At 41.3% G+C, this 24,390-nt stretch overlaps 1 protein-coding gene across 2 annotated transcripts in view; it reads left to right on the plus strand.

The window, feature by feature from the left end:
• KIF13A (kinesin family member 13A) overlaps positions 1-24,390 on the plus strand; it is a 180,121-nt gene that overhangs the window by 152,399 nt on the left and 3,332 nt on the right. The window contains exons 24-39 of one of the 2 annotated variants that reach the window (XM_087820628.1): positions 445-577; positions 771-917; positions 3,849-3,887; positions 5,468-5,567; positions 6,804-6,930; positions 8,496-8,551; positions 9,836-9,960; positions 10,227-10,403; positions 11,140-11,232; positions 11,380-11,536; positions 12,495-12,568; positions 14,374-14,421; positions 15,485-15,590; positions 16,753-16,904; positions 17,428-17,532; positions 23,303-24,094. In XM_087820628.1, the coding sequence (XP_087676754.1) occupies positions 445-577; positions 771-917; positions 3,849-3,887; positions 5,468-5,567; positions 6,804-6,930; positions 8,496-8,551; positions 9,836-9,960; positions 10,227-10,403; positions 11,140-11,232; positions 11,380-11,536; positions 12,495-12,568; positions 14,374-14,421; positions 15,485-15,590; positions 16,753-16,904; positions 17,428-17,532; positions 23,303-24,094 (2,431 nt within the window). Of the gene's footprint in view, positions 1-444; positions 578-770; positions 918-3,848; positions 3,888-5,467; positions 5,568-6,803; positions 6,931-8,495; positions 8,552-9,835; positions 9,961-10,226; positions 10,404-11,139; positions 11,233-11,379; positions 11,537-12,494; positions 12,569-14,373; positions 14,422-15,484; positions 15,944-16,752; positions 16,905-17,427; positions 17,533-23,302; positions 24,095-24,390 lie in introns of those variants that run through there. The other variant, XM_087820627.1, reaches the window with a different exon arrangement.

Below are 24,390 nucleotides of genomic sequence, written 5' to 3' on the forward strand. Positions count from 1 at the left end.
TGACTGACTCTCAGAAACATGCAGAAGCAAATAAGCCAGACCTAAAAAGTACATACCACTACATGATTCTACTTACATGAAGTTCTAGAAAAGGCAAAACTAATCTATGAGTCTACATGGCTGCTGCTGGGAGGGGTGAGTGGGAAAGGGCATGAGCACCTTTCTGAGGTCGTGGTGGGGTAACTTACACAGGTGTGTGCATTTGTCGAAACTTATCAAACTCTGTGCTTGAGATCTGGACATTTCACTGAATATAGGTTATGCCTCAATAAAATAAGTGAAAAGAACCTACCAAAAGGTTGTTTTGAGAGTTAAATAGAAAATAATCCATGCAGCAGCCACAGCACAGTGCCTGGCACATAGTAAGTGCTCAATGAATGGCGGCTTATTCCCAACAGTGCCCCTGGGCGGTGAGAGCGTTGAGTGCTGGAACGTGTTTTGCAGGTGGAATGAGGTGACTCGCAGAATAGAAATGTGGATCTCCATACTAGAACTGAATGAGTTAGGGGAGTATGCTGCAGTGGAGCTTCACCAGGCCAAAGACGTCAACACCGGGGGCATCTTTCAGCTCAGACAGGTACTAAGTTTGTTTTTGTTTCATGGTTTCTCTCTGTCCCACCCTAACACACGGTTTCTGGAATTTTCTCATTATTTGCCTCTTTATTCCCTAATGTGTTTCCCTTCCTTTACCCCCTCCCCCCATCTCTCCCCATCCCCATTCCTGGCACCCGTTTCCACATCACTCGCTCATGGTACCCTCACTTCTGCAGGGTCATTCCCGGAGAGTGCAAGTCACAGTGAAACCCGTCCAGCACTCAGGGACACTGCCACTTATGGTTGAAGCCATCCTGTCAGTATCTATTGGCTGTGTGACTGCCAGGTCCACCAAGCTCCAAAGAGGACTGGACAGTTACCAGGTAAGGCCAGCAGGTTTGAAATAGTATTTAACGAAGATTGGTTCATGCAGAATTCAGGAGGTCGGTGATCTATGATGGAGACACCTGTTTGGGAATATAACAGAGCTCCTTGCCTTAACCATCTGTTTGTCCCCGCCATCATATTTCCACCCATTGCCCTTTTTCTAGATTTAAAATACTATATTGGCTTAGTGTTGATTAATCTTAATTTTATTTATAAATATACATTTTAATGCTATAGTACTCATTTACTTTAGGCAGGTTTTATTTTATATCTGGCCCAAATTATGTTGGATATTTGGCATTGCTGCCTGGCCTGATCTACTTTTATTAACATAAAATTGCCCCCATACACTGGCATAAATAATCAGTTCTTTGAAAGCTTTTTTTTTTTTTAATTAAAAGTTGTCCTCCTGATCATGTTTGTCCATTAATTCTCCATTTTCTAAATCTTTTGTTCTCATTTTTTAAAATTAAAAGATAAAAACCTCTAGGAATTGATCTTCATATTATCGGAGTACCCCTTGAAAATAAACTTTAAGATTAGGAAATTGTCCCCGGTGGCTTGAAGGAATGCATGTGCTTCCCTAAGTCCCCAGTTTATTCTCTGGGAGAAATCAGACCATCAAATTGGGGCTCCCTCACTGTCACCTGTGAGAGGGAGCACTGTCCCTGTCACAACAGGGAAAAGACACTTCTCTGTGGAGTCTGGGCATAAGCCCAGTCCATCCCGAGAATGATTTACCTTCTATCTCCATTTTCTTTTGGCTTCATGGCATTCAGGCAAAGACTCTTCTGGAAGCTAAGAAGAACATTGGCTTGGACTCTTGTCAAAGGCTACGGAAGGAATAGCTTTGTTAGCCGCTGCCTTCCCTATCTCAGGCCAGAATTCCCAAGGCCTGGGGGAGAGTGGGAGTGAAAGTGTGTGGGCAGAGTCTTCCATGAGACTGTGCCTTGTGTGTGGACTAGGAAGCTGGACTGTCTGTATTCTCATCCCAGTTAGTCCCTCACTTGGCTGTCAACTTTGGGGTGGCCTCAGGGCCTGGTAGAAACCATTAGTCATGGAGTATGGAGACCTGGGTTCTTAAATCTAATGCGGCCTTCCTGAGTGGTTGCCCTGACTGGGTAATTTAACCGAATTCCCTTTTTCTCTTCAAAATGAGGGGGTAGACTTAATAATTCTCTGAGGCCCCTTTCTGCAGTAAAATATCTAAGACTCTGATCTTAGAACTCTAAATCTGTGTGTCTAAACCGTGACCTCCAGACTCTGGAACATCAGCTGACTAAGTGTCCCATTTGGGGACCGTTATAAGGATTGCTTATTTGCACTTTGTAAAATAGCTATCCTCTTGAGTTAAAACTGATGTTTGTCAAAATTTGAGCTCTCAAATATCAGCCTTTCCCCAGTGCTACATGTTCTTTAAAGAGCATAGTACCAGTCATGCAAATTTAAACTGTGGCTATTTTAAAGCTTTTATCTATCTATCTATCTATCTATTTATTTATTTATTTATTTATTTTTATTTTTGCTGACATGTTCAATCAAGTTCCTGTCCAGTAACTTTTTGTTGTTGACATAGCACTTCAGAATTATTCTGATTCAGTAGCTCCAACCAATCCACAATATGCTGATGTCGCAACAGTTATCCATTATAAAAGCCCAGGCTAGTTTTCAGTCTATAGAAATATCTCCTTTGTCTAAATATTAATGACAAATTATTCATTAATATGGGGAATTCAAGAAAACTTATTTCGGTTTGGGCTTGTGTTTAATGAATTATTTACACAAATGATAACGGTAGTTACCAAACTAAAACAAAGTGTATTTTTAAGACTATACAGAGAATAATTTTTAACTGTATTTTTAAAGCACTTCTAAGTAGCAGTATATTTTGAAATATACTTAGGTACGAGGATAATGTAATTATATTTTTAAAGCACTTGAATAAAAACCAGTTTGTCTCTTTTATGACTAGACCACTTCACTGCCTATTTGAATATTAACCTTCCAATAACCATAGAAGAATGAAAGAAGGTTGTTACATCACCTCACATTCATTTTGAGTAGATCCTGCCTCCATATGGATGAATATTCTCTACAAATAGGAATTTCATTATTCTTATTTTTAAAGAAAATTATCTCAACTAAAACCCTTTTATTTTCAACACTGATTTTGTTTTGCCAAATGTTTTTGCCAAAATTGTTATTTTATATTATTATTATAAAAGGTTGCTGTAGGTTTAACAGTTTTGATCTTTCTCAACTGATTGGTATGGATGCTTATATATACAATAGTTAATAATGATAGATCCATACATTCAAAATAGTGGGCTTTGTTTTTGTTGCAGTAGTCTGGTGCGGAACCTTGAAGGTAGATAGCCTTAGGTTCCCTGGTGGGCTTTCACTGTGACTATTTCATCAGTGAGGATGGTGTGATGAGGTGGGAGACTGGAGGCCTGCTCCGTTGTTGTGTGTGTGATCCTTGGATTAAATCACTTCATCCTTCAGAGCCTTAGTTGCCTCATGGCTAAAACCCAGAGGTCAAGCGACGGGAGTCTTTAAAGTCTTTCCTCTAGAGAGAGTCATTCTGTCTTTGTAAGCCCACTCTAAATCTCAGTCCAATAGCTCACCCACAAATACATGGCAACTGTTTGCATAACAGTGCAGTAAGGCCTGTAGTCCCACCTAAGAGAGTTCTTGTTTTTAAACGACTCCTTTCTTTCTTTTTTTAAACTTAAATTCCTTAAGTAGTTGTGGACAAGCGAATTAAATCCGCTAAACCTTTTTGAGTTTCGATTAAATGTTTTAAGATGCTGATATTGGGTGTGCTGTCGGACTTAATGTGTGTGTTAAGCTTAAAGAATTGTTTTCCCTGTGTGCTGTTTGAGAAACAAAACGCATGTCCTTTGTGTTTATTTTTTTCCTACCAGAGAGATGATGAGGATGGTGATGATATGGATAGTTATCAGGTATCGCTGCCGTCATTCCTGTGGCATGGGGCACAGCTGCTGCTAATTGCCAGCACCCGCAAAGCAGAGGGCAGGGAGGAGGAAGGCGGAGCGCAGAGCTGGAGTGTGCAGTTTTTCACTTGCTTTTGATTTGCTTTCCATGTAATCAGGGATACAGTACTGCCTCCATAGAGATTTCTCTGCCAGCTCAAAATTGATAACCAAACACTGCCATTTTGCTATGCCATCTCAAACTACTAGCTTATAAAGCCTTTCTAAGCAAGACCATTATCATTGTATTAAATTGGTGATCTTAACATTTGTGCAGTTGTCCATTCTCTAAGTAGATTCTTGTCTTTCCTATGAGAAACTACACTTAGCTCCTTACATCCAAGAGAGTGGTGGTGTTCTAATATGCCATTGTACTTTAAGAGACTTTCGTTGGATAAGAAAACTGAAAACATTTTAGGCACACAGTTTTGCTTTGTGCAGCCAGTTTTTTCCTCTCATTAGGGTGAAGCTTAGTTATCCATAACCTGGAGAATTTAAATCTCATCTTTTATAATATGTGCAAATGTGAGATTTTACCTAGTCATCGCGGACTGGCCTGCTACCACGGAATGTGCAGTAATAGCAGTGATTAAGGCAGCAAACCAGAATGAACTATTTGGGGTTTGGTTCCCAGTCCCTGTACTGATCCTCCACACAAACGTAAAAGCATGTTTTCCCAGCGTGCCTTCGTGTATTTAAAATACGTATGCCTTGTAGGTAGAGCCTCAGAAGTCTGCAGGTGTCTGCTCTGAATGTTATGTCTTAAGGGTTAGACTAGAATTAAGCAAGTCAGAGCATTTTGAATAGAATTGTGGGTTCCTTCCCCTCCTCATACTTTTACTAAGAAAGGGAACGAGCTAGCAAAAACAAACTGTGAAAGCGAGATCCCCTTGGACCTCAGCAACGCAATTAACTAACTCCTGCGGCTATCTGCGCTTCCTGCCATGTGTCCACCTGCAGTCCGGTGGCTGCTGCTGGGAGTTCTGAGAGCATGCCTGCCTGCATGTTGGGTTTTTGCATGGGACACGTTTGGTTGGCCTTACAGTAGGGGCAAATTCGAAAGGTTCTCTGCTGACCTATCCTTTGCGTTTCAGAAAATAGACGTCATCAGGCCATTGAGCTGCGAACTATGAAAATGCCTGTCGTTTTCCATTCCATTTGCTGTTACATGGTTTGGGCTCTGTTCGTGGTGTCCTTCAGCTTGGAATTGCAAATCCTTCAGATGAATAGCTCCAACTTAAAACACACACGCACACACACCCCATGTAGGAATCATCCGACAGCTGGTGTAGTTTGAGTCTCTCTTGCTTTTAGGTACAATCACCCTTTTGGAAATACAGGGGCTCTGGTTTCTGAGTAGCGGGATTCTTGATCAGCATGCGGTGTTTCTGAGGCCTCTCTGCTTTCTTGCATATTAATCACACAGCAGTGTTCAATGGCCTTTCCTAATGAAAAGTTCTTAATCAATGAAGCATCTTTTTTTTTTTTTTAAAAGAAATACTAGTTGTCTATGCACTCTATGGAAAAATGTTTTCCTTCCCTCATGTTAGGAGGAAGACTTAAACTGTGTAAGAGAGAGGTGGTCTGACGCACTCATTAAGCGACGAGAATACTTAGATGAACAGATTAAAAAAATCAGCAATAAAAAAGGTATGTGAGATTCAACTCTTTCCTGCAAGGAGCTTTTTCACTTTTAGACAGTCTCAGTGGGTTGCTTTCTTCCCTTCGTTGGATAATTGTATCTTAGTTTTTAACCTTATAACAATTATAGGTATTTGTGTATCATATTGTACACTGTTAGCTTAAGAAGGCTCTGAATTTGAAATTAATAAGTTTTTATAAAACTCTGAGTTAACTGTGAACTGTGATGTTAAACGTTAAACTCAAATTTTGTTCTGATGAATGCAGACATGATCAATACCATATCTCAGTAATAAGGTATTTCAGGCTCAGAACATGGAAGTGACGGCAGCTAAAGGGTCTCTTCTGAAAGCACAGCATTTGGCAGGTCAGCTCCAGCTACTGTTGGGTGGTGGCTGTGCACTCAGCTAAGTCTGGCCCATGGCTCCAGCCACTGCCCCTGAGCTCCAAGGATGCATTTCACTTATGTTGGCCACTGCCTCTTGGCTTTTAGAGTAGAAATATACCCTTAAAACCCTTAGCCTCTCATCCTGACCTTATGATCCACTCGTGGTTGATTCTGCACCAAAGGATACATCATAGATGTTAATCCATTTCGTGAAGTTAGCAAAAATTCTCCCTCAGTGAAACATCTCTGCTCAACGTCCTTGGTGTCGGTTTGTGTACGTGCTCAGCCTGCTAATGAAAACTCACTTTGACTATGCCCAAGTAGCTCCAGAGTTGGATTATAGGTAAGAGGAGTTCAAAATATATCAAATAGAACCTCTTCATAATGGGCATGAAGGAGAATAAAGGTAGTTTTGCAGGGTGTGGTGTATGGTGTTCTGTAATCCTCTGTCTTCATAAAATGGTGTATAGTTTTTATAAAGCAGTGTCACGTTCATCATTTCATTTGATCGTTCCAACAAGAGCATGAAGTAGATACCCTTTGATTACCCCTTTTTGACAGAAAACTAGGCTCATGTGTTGAATCACTTCCCCAAATTACAGAACCAGTAAAATCACCCAGGTCTTCGATCCCTGACCCAGTGCTCCTTCTGCTCTCCTGGTTTGTGGTTCATCAGTGAGTGTCGTGGCCTCTCCCAGCCCACTGGGCACTCAGGCTTGAACTTCAAAGCCTCAGATCCTTTGTCACGTAGCAGATGTTCAAGCCGCGTGTGGACGTCACCAAGTCCTCATTTATTTTAAGTGTAGAAATTGTACTTTCTCCCTTCCTGGCACTCATCCCCTCGTTTTGTCCCACAGAGAAAACTGAGGATGACATGGAGCGGGAAGCCCGGCTCGTGGAGCAGTGGGTGGGGCTGACCGAGGAAAGGAACGCGGTGCTGGTGCCAGCGCCTGGCAGTGGGATCCCCGGGGCGCCTGCCGACTGGTAAGCCCACCCGTCCTCCTGTGCAGGCCTGACAGAGTGGTTCAGAGGGCCTGCGGCAAGAGTCACGCAAGTGACTTCCCAGGATTATCACAGGAAGTGTTAAGTAACACGAGCTGCCCGGGGAAGGGGCACTCATATCTAGTGCCGCCTTCCCGTTTTTCCTCCCCACGGCAGCCACCTTCCTCTCACAGGAAGCCAGAGAGCTTTTATTACCTGGCCAGGAATCCAGAACCACACTCCTAATTCCTCTGTACAAGCAACTGGGATGTGGTTTCCTCATCTCCAGGAATTCTCTTATTTTGGCTCAAAAGAAGGGTGTTTCCAGGGTGTAGTTGACAAGGGCAGATAATAGTATAAACTACAATCAATCAGTTGATTGCTATGTCGTTGTTGATGCTGGTAAGAAACAGCGTGATAGCCTAGACTCTGCAAATAGATTTGGATATAGTTTCCAGCTGTACGTCTTCAGTGTTTACTTCTCTGATGCTTTATTCCCAATCATTAATGGAGCTACCTTTTTGGTACTATTGTAAAGATTAGAGATAATATATACAAAATACCTTGTTTCTGGTGCCCATTCATTAAAGGGGAACTGCTGCTGCTTTTTGTCATTCTATTATACGAATATGTCCTAGGCATTTAAGAGAAATCAGATTTCTCTTAAACACAAAATGTACATGCTCAGATAATCTTTCTTGGATAGGTGTGGAAACATTAGTGATGTTATTGGTGTCTATAATGATGAATGGAAGTGTAATTGATTCCATGGTCTTGTGTAACTAGAAAATCAGAATTTGCAGGCCCGTAATTTGTAACCTGATGTCCCTCCCTGCAGATTTTCCTCTGTGCTGGAATCCCATGGGTCTCGTGCAGTGTATCGCAGCCACTTAGGATCAACAGTCAGCTCAGCCCCAATTGTGTTCTGCTCTTTGAGGCCCTCTTTAGTCTGTTTCCCTCAGTCACTTTCATGGGAGGTATTTCTAAACTTCAGATCACCTCGAGCATTTGTAAAATGTAGAGCCCTGGGTCCCCTTCCTAATTATTCTGATTTCAGAAGAAAATGGATGGGCCCAGGGCTTTCATTTTAAGAGGCCCCCGAGGTGAATCTGATGCAGATGGGCAAGTTTTTGATAAAACAGTGCTTTGGTTTTTCCTGCACACAACTCTGCCTCCTTTCATACATCTTTCATTCTCTTCTTCTCTGAGCTTTTGAATATTGTCTCTCTTGTTTCCTTCCTCTCATTTTTTATCCTGGCCTCTATCCCACTATAACAACATCCCCACCTCTTATCCCCATCACTAGAATTATTTTTAGAAAGGCTTCAGATAATCTTTGTCTCAAATTAATTACATGGAAGTCACAGAACTGGTAGTTCTTTATGTATATAACTCACATAATTCCCGTGGCTTGTGCTAATAGGAACATCAAGAAATGTGAAAATATTTCATTAGTGGAACCTGTATCTCCACAGTAGTTCTCTGCATCATGCCTCCGTGGTGTCTGATTACCTGTCAAGGTGTAAAACTCATATTTGGTTATGATTAAATTTTGTTATTAAATTTAGGATCCCTCCACCTGGAATGGAAACCCACATACCAGTTCTCTTCCTTGATTTGAACGGTAAGTAGACCCCTAACCTTCCAGGGGCTATCACATTTAATTAAGGTTTGTAATCTATTCAGACCCTCATGATTTTGATCCTTTATTAAGTCACTTTTCTAATTACTCATATGCCATATCGAGGTGATATTTTTAGTCCAACCAAATATATATGGCCATGACATATAGGATCACTAGAAGAGAGATATGGGTATTTAATCTTAAAAAGAGGGCACTTGGGAGATTGAGAACTTCATATAGAAACACTAATGCAGTTATTGCTCTGACATGTTAACAGACATAGAAATTACCTGAGAAAGTAATCACCTTCAGAGACTCTGAATCTTGAGGCTTTGCCAGGGCCTAGGTACTGCAGTTCTGACTAGTGTGCTTTGCTCACCGCCGCGGTAGTGTTGATGCCAGAGCATGACCACACAGTCCCCCTGTGTTGAGGGCTGTCCTTTACTAGAGCAGTTAGATCAAACCTGGGTGAATCTAGAACAGTGGCTTTTAACATGTTTTAGCAGTAAAATCCATTTTCACAATGAAATCTTAAATGGAACCCCATGTGTAGAATACAAAAGCAGAGTTGCTGAGTTTGGGGATAGGCAGGCTCTGGCAGGCCCTTCTGCAGGGCCCTGGGGATCCTCAGCACACAGCCTCTAAACCTCTCTTCTGGAGGAAAGAAAATGATGGATGGGAGACATGGTTGAGAATTGGCTTTCGCTCTTCATATGAAAAAAAGTTTTTAAAGCCTAGAAGTAGGCTGTGCCTCAGTAAGTGGTGAGTTCCCCGTTATTGGAGGTGTACAAGCAAAAACTGGATGACCACTTACAGAGATTTGTGAAAGGTGAATCCCCCCGTTTGTATGGCATTGGGAGAAGATCAGAAATTTCCCAAGTGCTTAGAACTTTGATTATAAATTGATAATTAAACTTCTTAAGTCTTAATTTAGTGTAAGTTATATAAGTAGGACAACAAACCTAACACTAGGTTTGATACCAGAGAGCGGCAACATTTTCAGGTGTGTTTATGTAATAAAAATATTTGCTCCTAGAACTACATGTAGAATATATTCAGTCTGTTTTGTAGGAGACTCACACCTTTGGCACCTTTTGGCCCCATAGTTTTGTCTGTAAAGTTAGATCAAAGCTATTGTGAGTATTGGAGTCTCCACATCAACTGCAGGATAAGGAATGAAAGAAATAAATTTAAATGTGTTACATGTAAACTTCATCCATTTGGTCTTCAATTAAAAACTGACTTTTCCCCCATTTTTGCCTCCGTGCCCTGGGCTTGGTTTAGCGGATGACCTCAGTGCCAATGAACAGCTTGTGGGCCCCCACGCGTCGGGCGTGAACTCCATCCTGCCCAAGGAGCATGGCAGCCAGTTTTTCTACCTGCCCATCATAAAGCACAGTGATGAAGAGGTAATTGAGCCCTGAGGCTCTCTGTAAGGGCTTCAGGGTAGTGCGTGTGCCTGTGGGCCTGTCTTCCCATTAAATTTCTATGGTCTGCTTTGGGGAAGAGGAATGGGAACTTTAAAAAAATAGCACTTGTGGGTTGTTACTTAAAAATGGTAAGGAAAAATATTATTCAGTTGAGTTGCATTTATTTTCTTTCTCTCGTGGGTAATATAAAACTGCTACACTTGACGTGTGTCTTTTCTCCGTCTCCCATTCCCCCCCCCTTTCAGGTTTCAGCCATCGCCTCCTGGGACTCCTCGGTGCATGACTCTGTTCACTTGAATAGGGTCACTCCCCAGAACGAAAGGATTTACCTGATAGTGAAGACCACAGTCCAGCTCAGCCACCCGGCAGCTATGGAGTTGGTGTTGCGCAAACGGATTGCGGCCAATATTTACAACAAACAGGTAAACCAGGGACTGATTTTGCAGTTGCATGTATGAGCTCAAAGTTTTTTTCCTTCTATCACAAAGTAGAGTTTTTGTGGCGTTAACACAGCGTATGTGCAGATTGTTATCATACTGGCCAAGTTACAGTGTAGTTCTCATTTATTCAAAATCGTGGCACCTGAGGATAGCAGCAGTACTGTCATCCACAAGGACTTCTCCACCTTGACTGATGTGAGGCCCATAATCCTAGCAGGCAGTGGAGCTATGAGATTTCACTGTTTAAAGGGTTAAGTGCCAGATGCAAGCGGATTAGTGACAAATCCAGGACAAAATGCAGGCTCCAAATAAATCCCTATCTGAATGCCTCCCCAGATCTCACCTCAGAGGCACTGTCGGCAAAACTGATCCTGCCCAGTTTTATCCTGACTGTGCCAGGATAGACTGATTAAACCCTGACATGATCAAAAGAAAAGGGGCATTGAGAGAGAGAAGCAACCACACACACACACACACACACACACACACACACACACACACAAATAGGCTGCAGATTCTATAATCTACCCAAATAACAACTGGACGTCATGGTGCCTCAGGGGTGGACACAAGGATTTTTCCTGTGTTTTTTCTTGTTCCGTTTTTTTTGAGTATTGTGTATGTAACAAAACAGTGATTGGCCATGCTTTTACAATTTGTAAAAAACTAAGTAACTTCTATTTTCACATCGCTTAATTCAGCTTTCCTTTTCTACCAGAGTTTCACCCAGAGTTTGAAGAGGAGAATGTCATTGAAAAATATATTTTATTCCTGTGGTGTAACCTATGAAATAGTATCCAATATACCAAAGGTAAAATATATATTACTTTTTCAAAAGATTGCAATATTAGTAATGGAGAATGTTAATTCTCAAAACTTTATAAATCGTTTTCTCACCACAGTCTCGATTAAAAATATGGTTCATATAGAAATATTATAATTGTCTTCTTGTCACTAGGCAACAGAGGAGATTGAGGACCGGGAGACACTGGCTCTCATGGCTGCAAGGAGTGAAAATGAAGGCACGTCAGACGGAGAAACGTACATTGAGAAGTACACACGTGGCGTGCTGCAGGTGGAGAACATTCTGAGCCTTGAGCGGCTCCGGCAGGCAAGTAACTGGGCCAGAGGATCGCTCACCAGCCTTCACCCCAAATGGACAAAGATGAATTTATTTACCAAACACCTTCTCTCTACATCTATCTGAGAAGGAAAACTTGAGGAGAGATCTCATTAGACAAAACATTTATTTTGACAAAATAGAACAAAAATTCACATACTGGCTACATTTTATTGAATACCTTTTATTTAAACACTGTGCCTAAGTCATTTAGATACATTAGTTTATTTAATCTTCAAGATAACCCTATGAGGGAAATACTGTTATAATCCCCATTTGCAAATGAGGAAATGGAGACTTAACACAAGTTATCTAAGCTGCCCAAGGGAACACAGCTAGGAAGTGGTACAATCAGATGTAAACCCAGAAAGCTTGACTCCAGGGTCCACACGCTTAAGCACATACTGTTACTAGATCCCTAATTTTCGGATCCAGGTTAACTTTGCAGCAACAGCGTGACGTTCAGGTGAAAAACCACCAGGTAATGAGACTGTTAAGACGGGAGGTGTCATTTCTTAGAAGCAATAATTGAAGTTATAGAAAGTGTGTTTTGAGCTAAGAAGATTGGCATCTGTCAGAAAAACCTCCCTTTAGTGAAGTCCCACCTAAATTGCTGCATAAATAAAACACAGCATAAAAATTTATTGTAGTTTTGTGAGATACATAGTTAGAGGTAGTTCTTCTGTGTTTTCTCTGCCCACCTATAAAAAAAATCTACAACATAAAAATGTCTTTAGTTCAGAAGTGTTTCTTGTTTTACTTATGAAAAATGTTTTCGATGAAGCAAAAAAATTAGTGGGTACAAAAAGTTTCCGGTTTTGTACATATGGGGGAGCAGGTGGCATGCAGAAATGAAGTGATCTTTATTTCTGTATTTCTAAGTTGTCCACATTGAACATATATTTTTGTCATCAAAGGAGAAAAATTAATGTTATTTTCACATTTACAGGCAGTCACAGTCAAAGAAGCACTTTCCACCAAAGCTCGGCACCTGCGGAGGAGCCTCAGCACGCCAAATGTGCATAATGTGAGTGCACCCTGCAGGGTCCGGGCCAGCGTCTCGGGGCTTAGGGTTTATAGGTGCGAGTAGAACATTTGGCATTGGTGTGGGTGTCCCAAAATGCCATGCCTGCTCCTCTGTTCTAGGGAGGATGCAATATATAACATGGCTGGGCCTTTAGTGGAATCTTACAAATACTACACAGTAGAGAAAATTAAAGAATGAGAGCTACTATTAGGAAATTTGCAGCTCTTATATTAAAAAGGAGAGTAAATAATGAGGGAAACATCTGTCTTACAAAGGAAAGAAAAACCACCTATGAAGTATTCTCTCCACACACACCCCCCCACACACAAATTGAACCTAAATCTGATGAAGACTCTAGATCTAACTACTAATGTTTACAAAGGATAGAGGAAAATGTTAAATGACACCACAGGGATTCAATTAGCAAAATCCCGACTATGGGAAACTTTACAGGAAGAATGACCCAGACAAAAGGGAAAACTCATCAATTAAAAGAGACAGGATATATCCAGTTGCAGTGTATGAACTGTTTTGATCTGGATTCAGAATTAACTGTGAAAATGTTCATGAGACATTTGAACACTGACTGGATATCCGATACTGTTTAGGAATCACTTAACTTTTTAAGATGTAATCATGGCATTGTGGTTATGGTTTTTTAAGGGGGAGGAGGAATTCCTTATTTTTATAAGATTCATAGAGAAATATTTATGGATAAAAATTTTTAAAGTTAGAAAAAATCAGAGTATTTTTGAAAAGAAGGTAAATAAATATTTGAGCATAATTATAAATTCAGTAAGGAAGGAAATAATTAAAGATCAAACAGAGGCTTATCAAATAGAAAAGAAACAGAACTGAAAAATGATTGTTTTAAAAGACTGGTCTTGTATTTTTTTTCATTGGGGTAGAAAAGAAAATGTGAGAGAAGATACAAACAATGGAAATAAAAAGGGGCTTATCATCACTGAGAGAACAGAGATTTAGGCATCATAAGAGCAAACCATGAATAATACTATGTCAGTAAATGTAAAAGCTTAAACAAAATGGAAATTTCCTGCAAAAAACAGAATCAAGAAGAAACAGAAAATCTGAATCCAGTTATTATGATAAAAAGAAGGCCTCAGCTCATGGAGACACTATGTTCATTAATGAGAATACACAATATCAGGAAATTGGCACATCTCCTTAAACTGATCTATAAATTCCCAGCATAATTTCTTTTAGGATTTGATAAGCTGATCCTAAAATCCTTATGGAAGAGCAGAGCTGAAGGGGCACGTACCTTATCTACAGCCAGGGATTCTATGCCTTGCTAGATGCTCAGAGATTCTCCTAGATTCATGGGATGTATTTAGGACTAAAGGGTGCTGAAATAATATACGTCAGTGCTGGTAGAATGCAGGACAAGTGGTGCTTAGGGGCAGCTGCAACAACTTTTATTTCATCATAGTTTATAATAAAAACAACTTAGAAGCAGCCTGGATGTCCATCTAGGCTATAACAAATAAATGGTTAGACTATTGAGGAAAGCCATGTGTAGTGAGATACTCCTTATATGGATTATTAAAATATACAAAATAATGCTCTATATTATTTATAGGTATATAAATATGAAACCTGTATGGGAATAATAAACCCCACCTTTAGGGTAGTCATTACTCCTGGGGGGGGAAGAAAGAAAGAAGAGGGGAGATGGTCATTCAGGCTTCACCTGTATACGTGACATCATATTTCTTTATACATGTATATGTAAAATGTATGTTAAATATCTAAACCACATGGGTAAAACCACTCATCTCCTGTAGGTCTCCTCTAGTCGACCAGACCTTTCTGGCTTTGATGAAGATGATAAGGTATGTACCTGTGGGCATGGCTAGGTTATTAGCTGTCTCTAAGTCTGGAAATTAGGATATCTTGGTGTTTTAAACAGTTCTGGACTCCCCATCTTAATCTTAAGCAGATCATTGTCTCCACATGCCCATTTCCAAGTTCAAATACTTGATGTGAAATTGCTGTGCACTCTCTTACATTGTTACTTCCCATATTACACATATTACTAATGCTTTCCATACCAGGATCATACCACACATAATTGAATATCTGTGTTTATGGGTCTAACTCTAAATGATTTAAGAAGGGACTATACCCACCATAGCAAAATCACAATTATTTCAAGTGAGTAAAATCAGGGATGTAAAATCAAGGGCATTTGCAGCAGCATCTTATTTGGCAAACATTTTTTAACCATGCACCGTATGACGGTTACTCAGCTGGGGACCGTGGATGATTCAGAGTATAAACACAGATATTTCTTCAAGAAGTTTAAAATTCACTCCTTAGAGGCAGCCAACTCCTGAGAAGTTGAAGTAAATTAAATAAGCTTATATGAGATACAAGAAAAGTTTTCCATACCGATATCTTTAGGATACCAATATCTTATGCCAGTTTGATACTTTTAAACCTCAGGTATACGTAGAATAACCTTATCTCCAGCTTAGGCCTGCTACCCAGGAAAAATTATTAATGGAATCATTTCCCTCTAAAAAAGTGTTTCAGTTTGGCCTTTAAATTATCCAGTCTCCTTTAGAAACACACCACATTCATCCAAGTGACCGCTTCTGGGGAGGAAGGAAGATGAATGGCACCTGTGGGTCATTTTGTTTGTAATGATTTTATTAAATCTTGAACAAATGCAATAAAATATTAACATTCAGTCACTCCAGGTATGCTTTGGGAATGACAGTATTTGTCATATTTAGGACTTTTCTACATGTTTAAAATATTTTATAATAAAAATAGAGAAGGGTACATACTGCCATCCCATTAAAAAAAAAATAGGGGGAAAACTCAACTCTGGGCCTCACTTATCATTTTAGAGGGACTTCATGACAGTGTAACCCATATTTTACCTCCTAGGGTTGGCCAGAGAACCAGTTAGACACGTCTGACTACAGCTCCAGTTACCAAGATGTGGCGTGCTATGGAACTTTACCCAGGGACTCACCTCGGAGGAGTAAAGAAGGTAGTGGTGAGATTGTTTTTCTGTGTTATTTCTTTATAGCTCCCTAGGTAAAGCATGGAGTAAAATTCTTTTGTAGATGGCAAATAATAAGATAGGAAGCTGAAGTTCTAGTTTGCTAGATAATCGAAACTATCTTCTTGAATGGAACATACACCATGTTCACCTATTTGATTTCCTTTTGCTTTGTATCCGAGACATTATTCAAATAATAATAGGCCTTTTGTGCAGCACTTTAGAATTTTCAAGTCATTTTTTCATAGGTCATTTCCTGAGTTGGAAGTCAGTTTTGAGACCCACACAAATCTTATTACATTGTGATTAGACTTCATTCTTTACCAAAAGAATATATCCACCTCTCATGTTTTTGTGCTCAAATTAAAGAATTTTAATTTGATCCCTAAAGCAATTTTTAAAATGATACCAGAAAGGAATTTGATCAATGACAACATTATTCTCTAAATATAATTTTTCAATGCCCTGAAGGGAACGGCATTCTGTGGATATGTAAATCAGTTCTATTATCTTACACCTTGAATTTTACCTAAGTGCCATTGTACCAGTGAGCTGGGGAGAAAATATAGGAGGAGGGAAAGAGGCCCCAAAATGAAAGAAATGAGTAAAAGCCAGAAAGAAAATTGTCGTTCCCTTAGTCATATGGAGCAGGGTGGCTTGAGGCAAAGGGGAGCTTGTTAGAAAATTAATAAATTTGTCCACTCATTATTTATTAAGGCCCTACTTGCTATATGCAATGAAAGACACAAGAAGGTACCATTTATAGATGTTAAAATCTAACTGTGGAAATGAGATACCTAAAAGGTTAGATATTAACTGATAAAATGCCAAAATACGTGTGCCGATAATAAGGCTCTGAGAATTCGGAGAAACAAAACCAGCAGGAGTCGAAATTGGTCTGGTAAGCGGTGCTTAAGCTCGATCTTGGAAAGGGGGTCGAAAATTTGGTTTCTCATGTCTCTGATGACTCTCTGTGACTGTGTAGATTTATCTCCATTCTTGTCTACCTCTCTTTTAATGCTTCGCCATATATTAGCGTATTAATTTCTTGGTTGTACCAGATATTCCTCTGACTAGGTGATACCTGACTTCCTGTGTGTTGGTTAAAGCTCCCTGTGCCTATAAACCTATGCCTTCCTGTCTTCCCCAGGTTGCACACCGGAGAATCCTCATGCCTTATCAATCAGCCCTTTTAAAGCATTCTCTCCTCAGCCACCAAAGTTTTTCAAGCCCCTAATGCCTGTAAAAGAGGAGCATAAGAGAAGGATAGCTCTTGAAGCAAGACCTCTCCTAAGCCAGGAGGTAAATGCCTGACTTGTCTGTACCATGTGAGATAGAAAAGAATCGGTCGTGTTGCCTGTGGAGAAGTAACGGTTTGCATTAACAAGCCAGAGGCTGCATGTAGATACACGTGGCATCCCTTCATGGGCCCTATTCTGGAACACCTCTTTCTCAAGTACACGGGTTCATGGTAGAATTTTTTTTATTTGTTGTAATTGCTGTTGTTCTCTTTGTGCCTATGGAGTTTCACAGTCTTTTTTTATCTTTCAAGTGAGAAAGAGATGTTCCCTAGGTGTTTTGAAAATATTAAAGGCTTTCATTTTTTTGTTGTTTGATAAAACCGGTTATGCTATTTGCCATAAAATCTGTGCAGTCTTGTCAGATTTCATTAGTAGTTTAACTCTAGCCTCTAAAATAGTTTGCTGCACTACTCACATGTAATAAAGATGTTTGTATCGCTTTCCTAACTTGCACGTACTTAATGTGTATTTCGGCTGTCATCGTCCTCTGTGTGTGATGCATCTGTGTGTCTTAACCTTTGCAGAGCATGTCTCCATCTCAGGCTCATAACCCTGGCTGCATTGTCCCCTCGGGAAGCAATGGCAGCAGCTTGCCAGTAGAACACAATAGCAAACGTGAGAAGAAGATTGTAAGTTTTGGAACCGTTTCTGTCATATTGCCTGGTGGTGGGTTTAAGGCCCTTTCACAGTCAGTCATCCGAATACTTTAGAAAAAATTAAGATATGTATTGGGTCTTTGTTTTGTTTTGTTTTTTTTAAATGTGACCATCAGTTGTGACCTGTGATTTTTTTCTAAGTGTTTATTCTATTTTTTTTTTTTTTTTTGCTTAGTATAAATTTGCTTAGAAAAAGGGGAAAAGGCACTTTTCATGATTCTAGACTTTATAAAAAGCGTAACAAAAAGATCACTTTAACTAATACTGAATCTTTCTGATGTGCCTGTACATATTGGCCAGATTCTGAAGTTAATCTACCTAGAGGAATTGCACTTACTTGGAGTAAGTAATCATGCATTTAGCTGTGGGTATGTTTGCAAGCTTTTTTCATGTCGCTCGATGCTTTTGCCAGATTGTTCTGTAGTTTGTAGCCACACTCCAGTCCATCATCGCATATCATCATCATCATCATCATCATCATCATCTCTACATCCCAGATAGCCTTTTCAAATTTGCTTGCTAAACATATTCCACATCCCTTGGTGTCAGTCTCGCTTTCAGGATGGCTTATTTATATTTTACCACGGGCAGGTTGAAGCTCTACCTGTAAAACCTCACTCTCCAGCACTTGGTTTTCAAACTACAAATTTGAGAAATCACTTATAAAACACTGTATACCAGGCACTTTGGATTATTAATGATACCTCAATTTAAGAAAACAAAAAACAAAAACTCCCCGCACAAACAAACAGAAAAACTGTATTCTCAGACCTGTAAATATTAGTCCAATTTTGTGTCTGGGCTTTCACCCTCGAGCGGCTTCTCCCAGACTTTGAACAAGTAAAGCAGCTTGGAGCAAGAGGTGTCTGCTTGATTGACGTTTGTGTGCAGGCTGCTCTGTGGGCAGAGTGTGGGAAGTTTCCTTTCCCAGCTGCACCACGTCAGATCCATTCCAGAGGCTCATTATGTGAGCCCTTTAACAGTTCTGGAATATGCTGCTAATGCACACCGCGTGAAACTAACCAGTCCGGATATGCAGTTGGCCACTCTGCTGCATGCTTGGAGTGCTAGCGGATCTTAGGAAATGACCTTCCCATCCCTCCTGTGCACTGCGGGAAGGAGAAAAGGCATCATTTCCCCGTCCTCTCGGCCCCTCTCCGCCGCCTTTGCCTGTGTTCTCCCTGTCCCTCCAGCCCCACATCCCCATCCTACTTCTTGCTGGAGGAGAGAGTGCACAACAACAGCTGCTCCTCCAAATCTTAATGAGCTGCTCAGTCACTTAGTTGACCACCCCCTGCTTAATTAATAGAGGCTGCATCATGGGCTAGAAAGGCCAGGTGGCTCCTTCGTTACCCTCAAATTGTCTGGCTCTCTGGCTGATGGGATCTGTTTGTTGACGTGGCCCTTACCACCATGGTGCAGAGGCACTACATTAAACTCATTTTACCAGTAGATACATTTTGGTAAAACACATTAAAGAACAGCTGGAGCCCCATTGGTGTGACTGAGGAGCTGAGCATCAACCTATGATCCCAGAGATCACGGTTCAATTCCTGATCAGGGCACATGCCCGGGTTGCGGGCTCAGTCCCCAGTAGGGGGCTTACAGGAGGCAGCTGATCAATGACTTTCTCATCATTGATGTTTCTCTCTCTCTCTCTCTCTCCCTCTCCCTCTCTCTTCCTCTCTTTGAAATCAATAAAGACATACTTATTTTAAAAAAAAAAAAAAAAAGAGCTGGATGACCATTCTGGGCTGCCCAGCAGATGGTTTCACTGGTTTCAGAGTTGGCCTAATAGTTATTTTCCATACTTTGATATTTTAAAATAAAATGTATCTCAAGACTTCTGCCTAGCAGGGGCAGGATGGAACCAGATTCTCTTGACCCAGGAAGTCGCAAGCAGCAGTTGGACTCTGCGTGCCAGAACACACCATGAAGTCCACTGAGCAGGACTCGATGGTACCTCTTGAGAGATGGGCCTCTGCTCTCCTTAGAAGTCTGGCTTGCTGAGCACTCTTCATCTCTGAAGCTGTTGAACTGTTTGACTTATTTCAGATACAGCTTTTCTAGCATGTTTTGGTAGATTTTATGGGTGTTACTTGCTTGATCTGAGCTTCTGGTTTCTCTTTAGGAAGCTTTAGTTTTATTTCTCCCCTTATAAATGGATATAAACTGCTTTATTCCTTTGTTCCTAATTCATTTTCTTTTTCCACTCTTGAAAAATGAGGGAGTAAATCAGTGGTTCATTCTGATCAAGGGAGTTTGAAATCATTTTTGAGAAGCAATATTGAGACATTGTTCCTTTTATTTTTTTAGCTCATCTTATTATAAAAGTAACCTGTAGTGTCACATAAAATATAGTGAATATAGCTATGCTCAGTCCTTTAAAGCAGTATTTTGATATCATTTAAGACATGTACTTCCTGTCTTGTATAAATATGATAAAGGCAGCGATATGCATTTGGAGTCTGTGTGAGTCAAGAAGCAGAGAGAAGAGCAGGAAGTCATTTATCCTTCTCTTAGGTCTTGCATACCCAGCATGTGGCTTATTTCTCTCATTTAATGTACAAAACAAGACTTGTTGAGTGACTTGCCCAAGGTCTCACAGTTGATGAGGGTATAAGAACAAAGGCTCCATCCCTCTGCAGAATTGGGCTGACCCCTGTGACCCCAGAGTTGGTGCAGTTTCAGTCACCCCTCTGTTGCTCTTCCTGAAAGGGGCTGCACCCCCCTTAGCGCCATGGACAGAAGTACTGGGGGCTGTTGGCTCATACAGTCTTTCTGAAAACAGAGACCATCTCTCTGATGAACAACACAGACCCATTTACAGTGGGAGTGAAAATGACTTTGATCAAGTGAAACTCCTTGTGCAGAGTCACTGCTTTATGTGGGTTTTGATTCCTTCTTAAAATCAAGGTCGTTTTTCTACAAGTAAATATCAGCCGCTTAAAATAAATGGCAGAAATTAAATCGTGAAGACTGTAGCTATAGAGAACTGCAAGCTTGAGAACTTGATTGCATGATCTGCGTTTAAGGAGAGTTTTCATTCTTTTTGTCTTTAAAACATAGTAGGAAGGTGCTTAGTTGAGTCTTCTTTAAGATACAATGATAAATAATATTTGTGGAATAAAATATCTATGTAACCAGTTTCCCTTAACATACAATTTAGGACAATTAAGTCCTGTGTTTTCTTTTTGAAGACAATAATTCGATAAACTTTCAGTCTCCTTTCATGTGTTAAAACATATTTCATCTAGACTCGGTTTTCTTTTCTCTGGAATTAGTTTCCCTCCCGCCTTAGCCCTTCTTTCCCCCGTCCCCACCCCAAGTGCATAACTATGTTCTGATCGCTATTTGAACTTAGAGTCTTGGGGTTTTTGTAGACTCTGTCTGCAGTTTTACTAAAGGTCATTCTCATCCTTTAGGGATAATTTTTTCATCTTTGTGAGTTTGATAAATGTATACCGATTTCCACACATGAGATTCGTGATTGAATATTTCACTTTTTTTATTTTAGGATGGCAGGCCTTTCCTCAGTCTACAGAAGAAATAATTTGAGGCATAAAAAGGGCTCCAAATTTGGTTTCCTCCCAACAACTAACTTTCTAGTAAAACACTACATCAGGGACTCCTGGGTGTGGGGAGTTATGTTTCTTTGCTTAAGTCTAAAGGAAGTATGAGAGCTACAAACACTCGCAATTCAGTTTTGAGTCTAAACAAGTCAAGTGGAGAATCTAGAAAATATTGACAAAGGCTACTGATCCAGACAATTCTGTCCAGTCCTTGCCCCTTTACTAACATTCCCCCAACCCTGGAGGAAGAACGCTGTATCCCACCCATTGTTTAGCAGTGGCACTTAATTAGAATTCAGCTAAAGCCTGGCCGGGATGGCTCAGTGGTTGAGCGTCACCCCATGAACCAAGAGGTTGAGGTTCGATTCCCGGTCAGGGCACATGCCCAGGATTCGGGCTCGATCCCCAGTCAGGGGCATGCAGGAGGCAGCCGATCAATAACTCTCATCACTGATATTTCTCTCTCCCTCTCCCTTCCTCTCTCTGAAATCAATAAAAACATTTAAAAAAAATTTTTCAGCTAAAGATAAGATAGCAAAAGATTAGTATTGCCAGAAAATTTGCTTTACTAATTTCTGGAACTTTATCACTGATATTTGATATTCACCTTTAATTAATAGCCAAGGAATTAAGACTACCGGTGGTTTTATTTTTTTATTATTATTATTTTTAAAAATATATCTTTATTGATTTCCGAGAGACGAAAGGAGAGGGAGAGAGAGAGAAACATCAGTGATGAGAAAGTCACTGATCGGCTGCAGCCCGCAACCTGGGCATGTGCCCTGACCGGGAATCGAACCCCGATCGCCTGGATCCTAGGTCGACGCTCAACTGCTGAGCCATGCCTCACCGGGCCCAATGGTTTTAAATAATTTATGTTCAAGTTATTTTTAAAACTGAAAAGCTCTAAAAGAGTATTAAACTATTTTTAGGTATTTAGCATCTAATAAGATAGAAAAAAAAAATTACAATAAAATTTAGATGAAATTTGTGTTGATTTGTGAACTGCCGTCTGCCATATCGGTGGGGCGTGGTCGTCTTCCCCCTCCTCTGTCTCTGCCCCTCTACACCCCTCCCTGGGTCTCGCTCTGACCACGAAGGCTGATGTCTTGGTTCCAGGAAATTTCCATCCGCCCAGGCAGTATCCGGGATTTTTCTCAGAACAGGGACCCAAAGGCGTAACTCCCTGAGGGCAGGCACTATGCCCGTTGTTGCTCAGCATTGATATTCCCAGTTCTTAGGACAATGGCTGGGGCATAGAGGGTGCTAGATAAATGTTGAATGAAAGTCACGTTTTAAAAGAGAAAAGGAATATTTGCTGTGTCATCAAATGTTTATGAGGTTCATTAGAAATGGCTAGATAGCAATATCGTTTGTTTTCCTTTGGATGTAAAATACCCATATGTTTTTACACTGTGTTCCACAAAGTATAAGAGGATCGCTGATTGGGAGAGTGACTGGGGAGTTGACAATACCCACTTTTGCATATTTACCAATCTTTATAAACAGAATTCTAAAGCTATTTGACAAAGGAGATTTCCATTTAAATCTTACCTTCCTCACCTTCTAGCCAAATCCTCTATCCATGCTTCTCAAAACCCCCGAAAAGGTGATTGTCAGGTTGACTGTTAGCACTTTACCACCTTCTGATATTTGGTATAATACTGAGAACGGGTGTTGAGATTGTGTTCTCAGCCCCTCTGCTGTCGGGGCCTTATTTTCCTCTACCGTAAAATTACTCAGAAACATTCCCCCTGACTCACCTGCACTGTCTCCCCAAGGTGGGGACTGTAAGAACGCGTGAAGCAGCGCCCCTCTCTGGCGGTCCCTCTCCCGCTTAATCAGAGAAGGGGCCACATCCCAACTGGAGGCCGGTCATGCGTCCGCTGCACTTGGTTCTGTCCTCCTTAAACCAGGGGCGGGAAAGCTTCTAATGAGCGTGGAGTGCGCCCGAAGAAAGAAATCGTCAGAGTAGGCGATGGTGGGCTTGTGGGCACAGATCCCTGAGAGTAACGCGTCGGTGTCTTCAGTAGGCGACGGGGTTAGCCAGGCTCATGAAGCAAAGAAAAACCCCAAGCGCGAATGCCTTTAGTAGTGAAGCGTTGAACACTTGTCTCCATGGTACAGTTGCTGTCAGGAGCTAATGAGTAGCGTCTGCTTCGATCCTGTAGGACTCCGAGGAGGAGGAGAACGACCTGGAAGCTCCGCGCGGGAGGCTGACGGGCTCACAGCCTTACGTGCCCGTGGAGTTTGCTGACTTCAGCGTTTACAATGCCAGCTTGGAGAACAGGGAGTGGTTCTCTTCTAAAGGAGATTTGACGAACTCCAGGGCCTTGGAGAAAGAAGTGTCCCGTAGCCCCACCACCAGCAGTATTACCAGTGGCTACTTTTCCCACAGTGCCTCCAACGCCACCCTGTCCGACATGGTGGTCCCCTCCAGCGACAGCTCAGATCAGCTCGCCCTTCAGACGAGGGACGCAGACTCCAGCGAGCACTCTGGACCATCACTTGGGCACGATTTCAGACCGTCCTCCAACAAAGAGTTGACAGAGCTAGAACGAGGCTTGGTGAGGGATAAGATCATGATGGTGCCACTCAAGGAAAACAGTGCCTTAGCCAAAGGGAGCTCATCATCCCAAAGCATCCCTGAGAAAAACTCCAGAATGTTCTGTAGGACTGGCTCGCTTTCAGAACAAGATGCCTGCTCTAGCAGGAATGGCCACGCTGCCCGGGAGTTCTGCCCCAGGGAGGTGACCGTAGAGCACACCACAAACGTCCTCGAGGACCACTCTTTCACAGAGTTCATGGGGGCGTCAGACGGGAAAGATTTTGATGCTTTGACAGATTCTGCTGCTGGAGAGATTTCAAGTAGGAAGAACCTACCAAATAAAATGGACAGTGAGAGTGTTTCAGATGAGCCCCAGGACTCTGGCCAGCGGCGTTCCTCGGCGGAGAATGACCAGGTAATAAATTCCAGAGACATTCCTTTGGGTTCGGTGCTGTCAGTGAGCACATCTCATTGTGCACCAACCCCCAGAGGCCCTTCACCTCAGTGACTTAGGAGGAGAGATTCATTCAGGGGTTTCCGACAAGGAAGATGGGCCCACCTGGGAGCAAGCTCACATGCTGCCCCGCTGTGTGTGGGGAGCAAGTCTGTTTGCATAGTTTCAGAGCGAACTAGGAAGTACATAGGAGCACTGGCATGTGGGTTTTGTTGAATTCAGCATTCATGTGGGATAGGATCAGTCAGCTTCATTCA

The sequence above is a fragment of the Miniopterus natalensis genome, chromosome 9 (assembly GCF_054644295.1).
Source record: "Miniopterus natalensis isolate mMinNat1 chromosome 9, mMinNat1.hap1, whole genome shotgun sequence".
NCBI classification, from domain to species: domain Eukaryota; kingdom Metazoa; phylum Chordata; class Mammalia; order Chiroptera; family Miniopteridae; genus Miniopterus; species Miniopterus natalensis.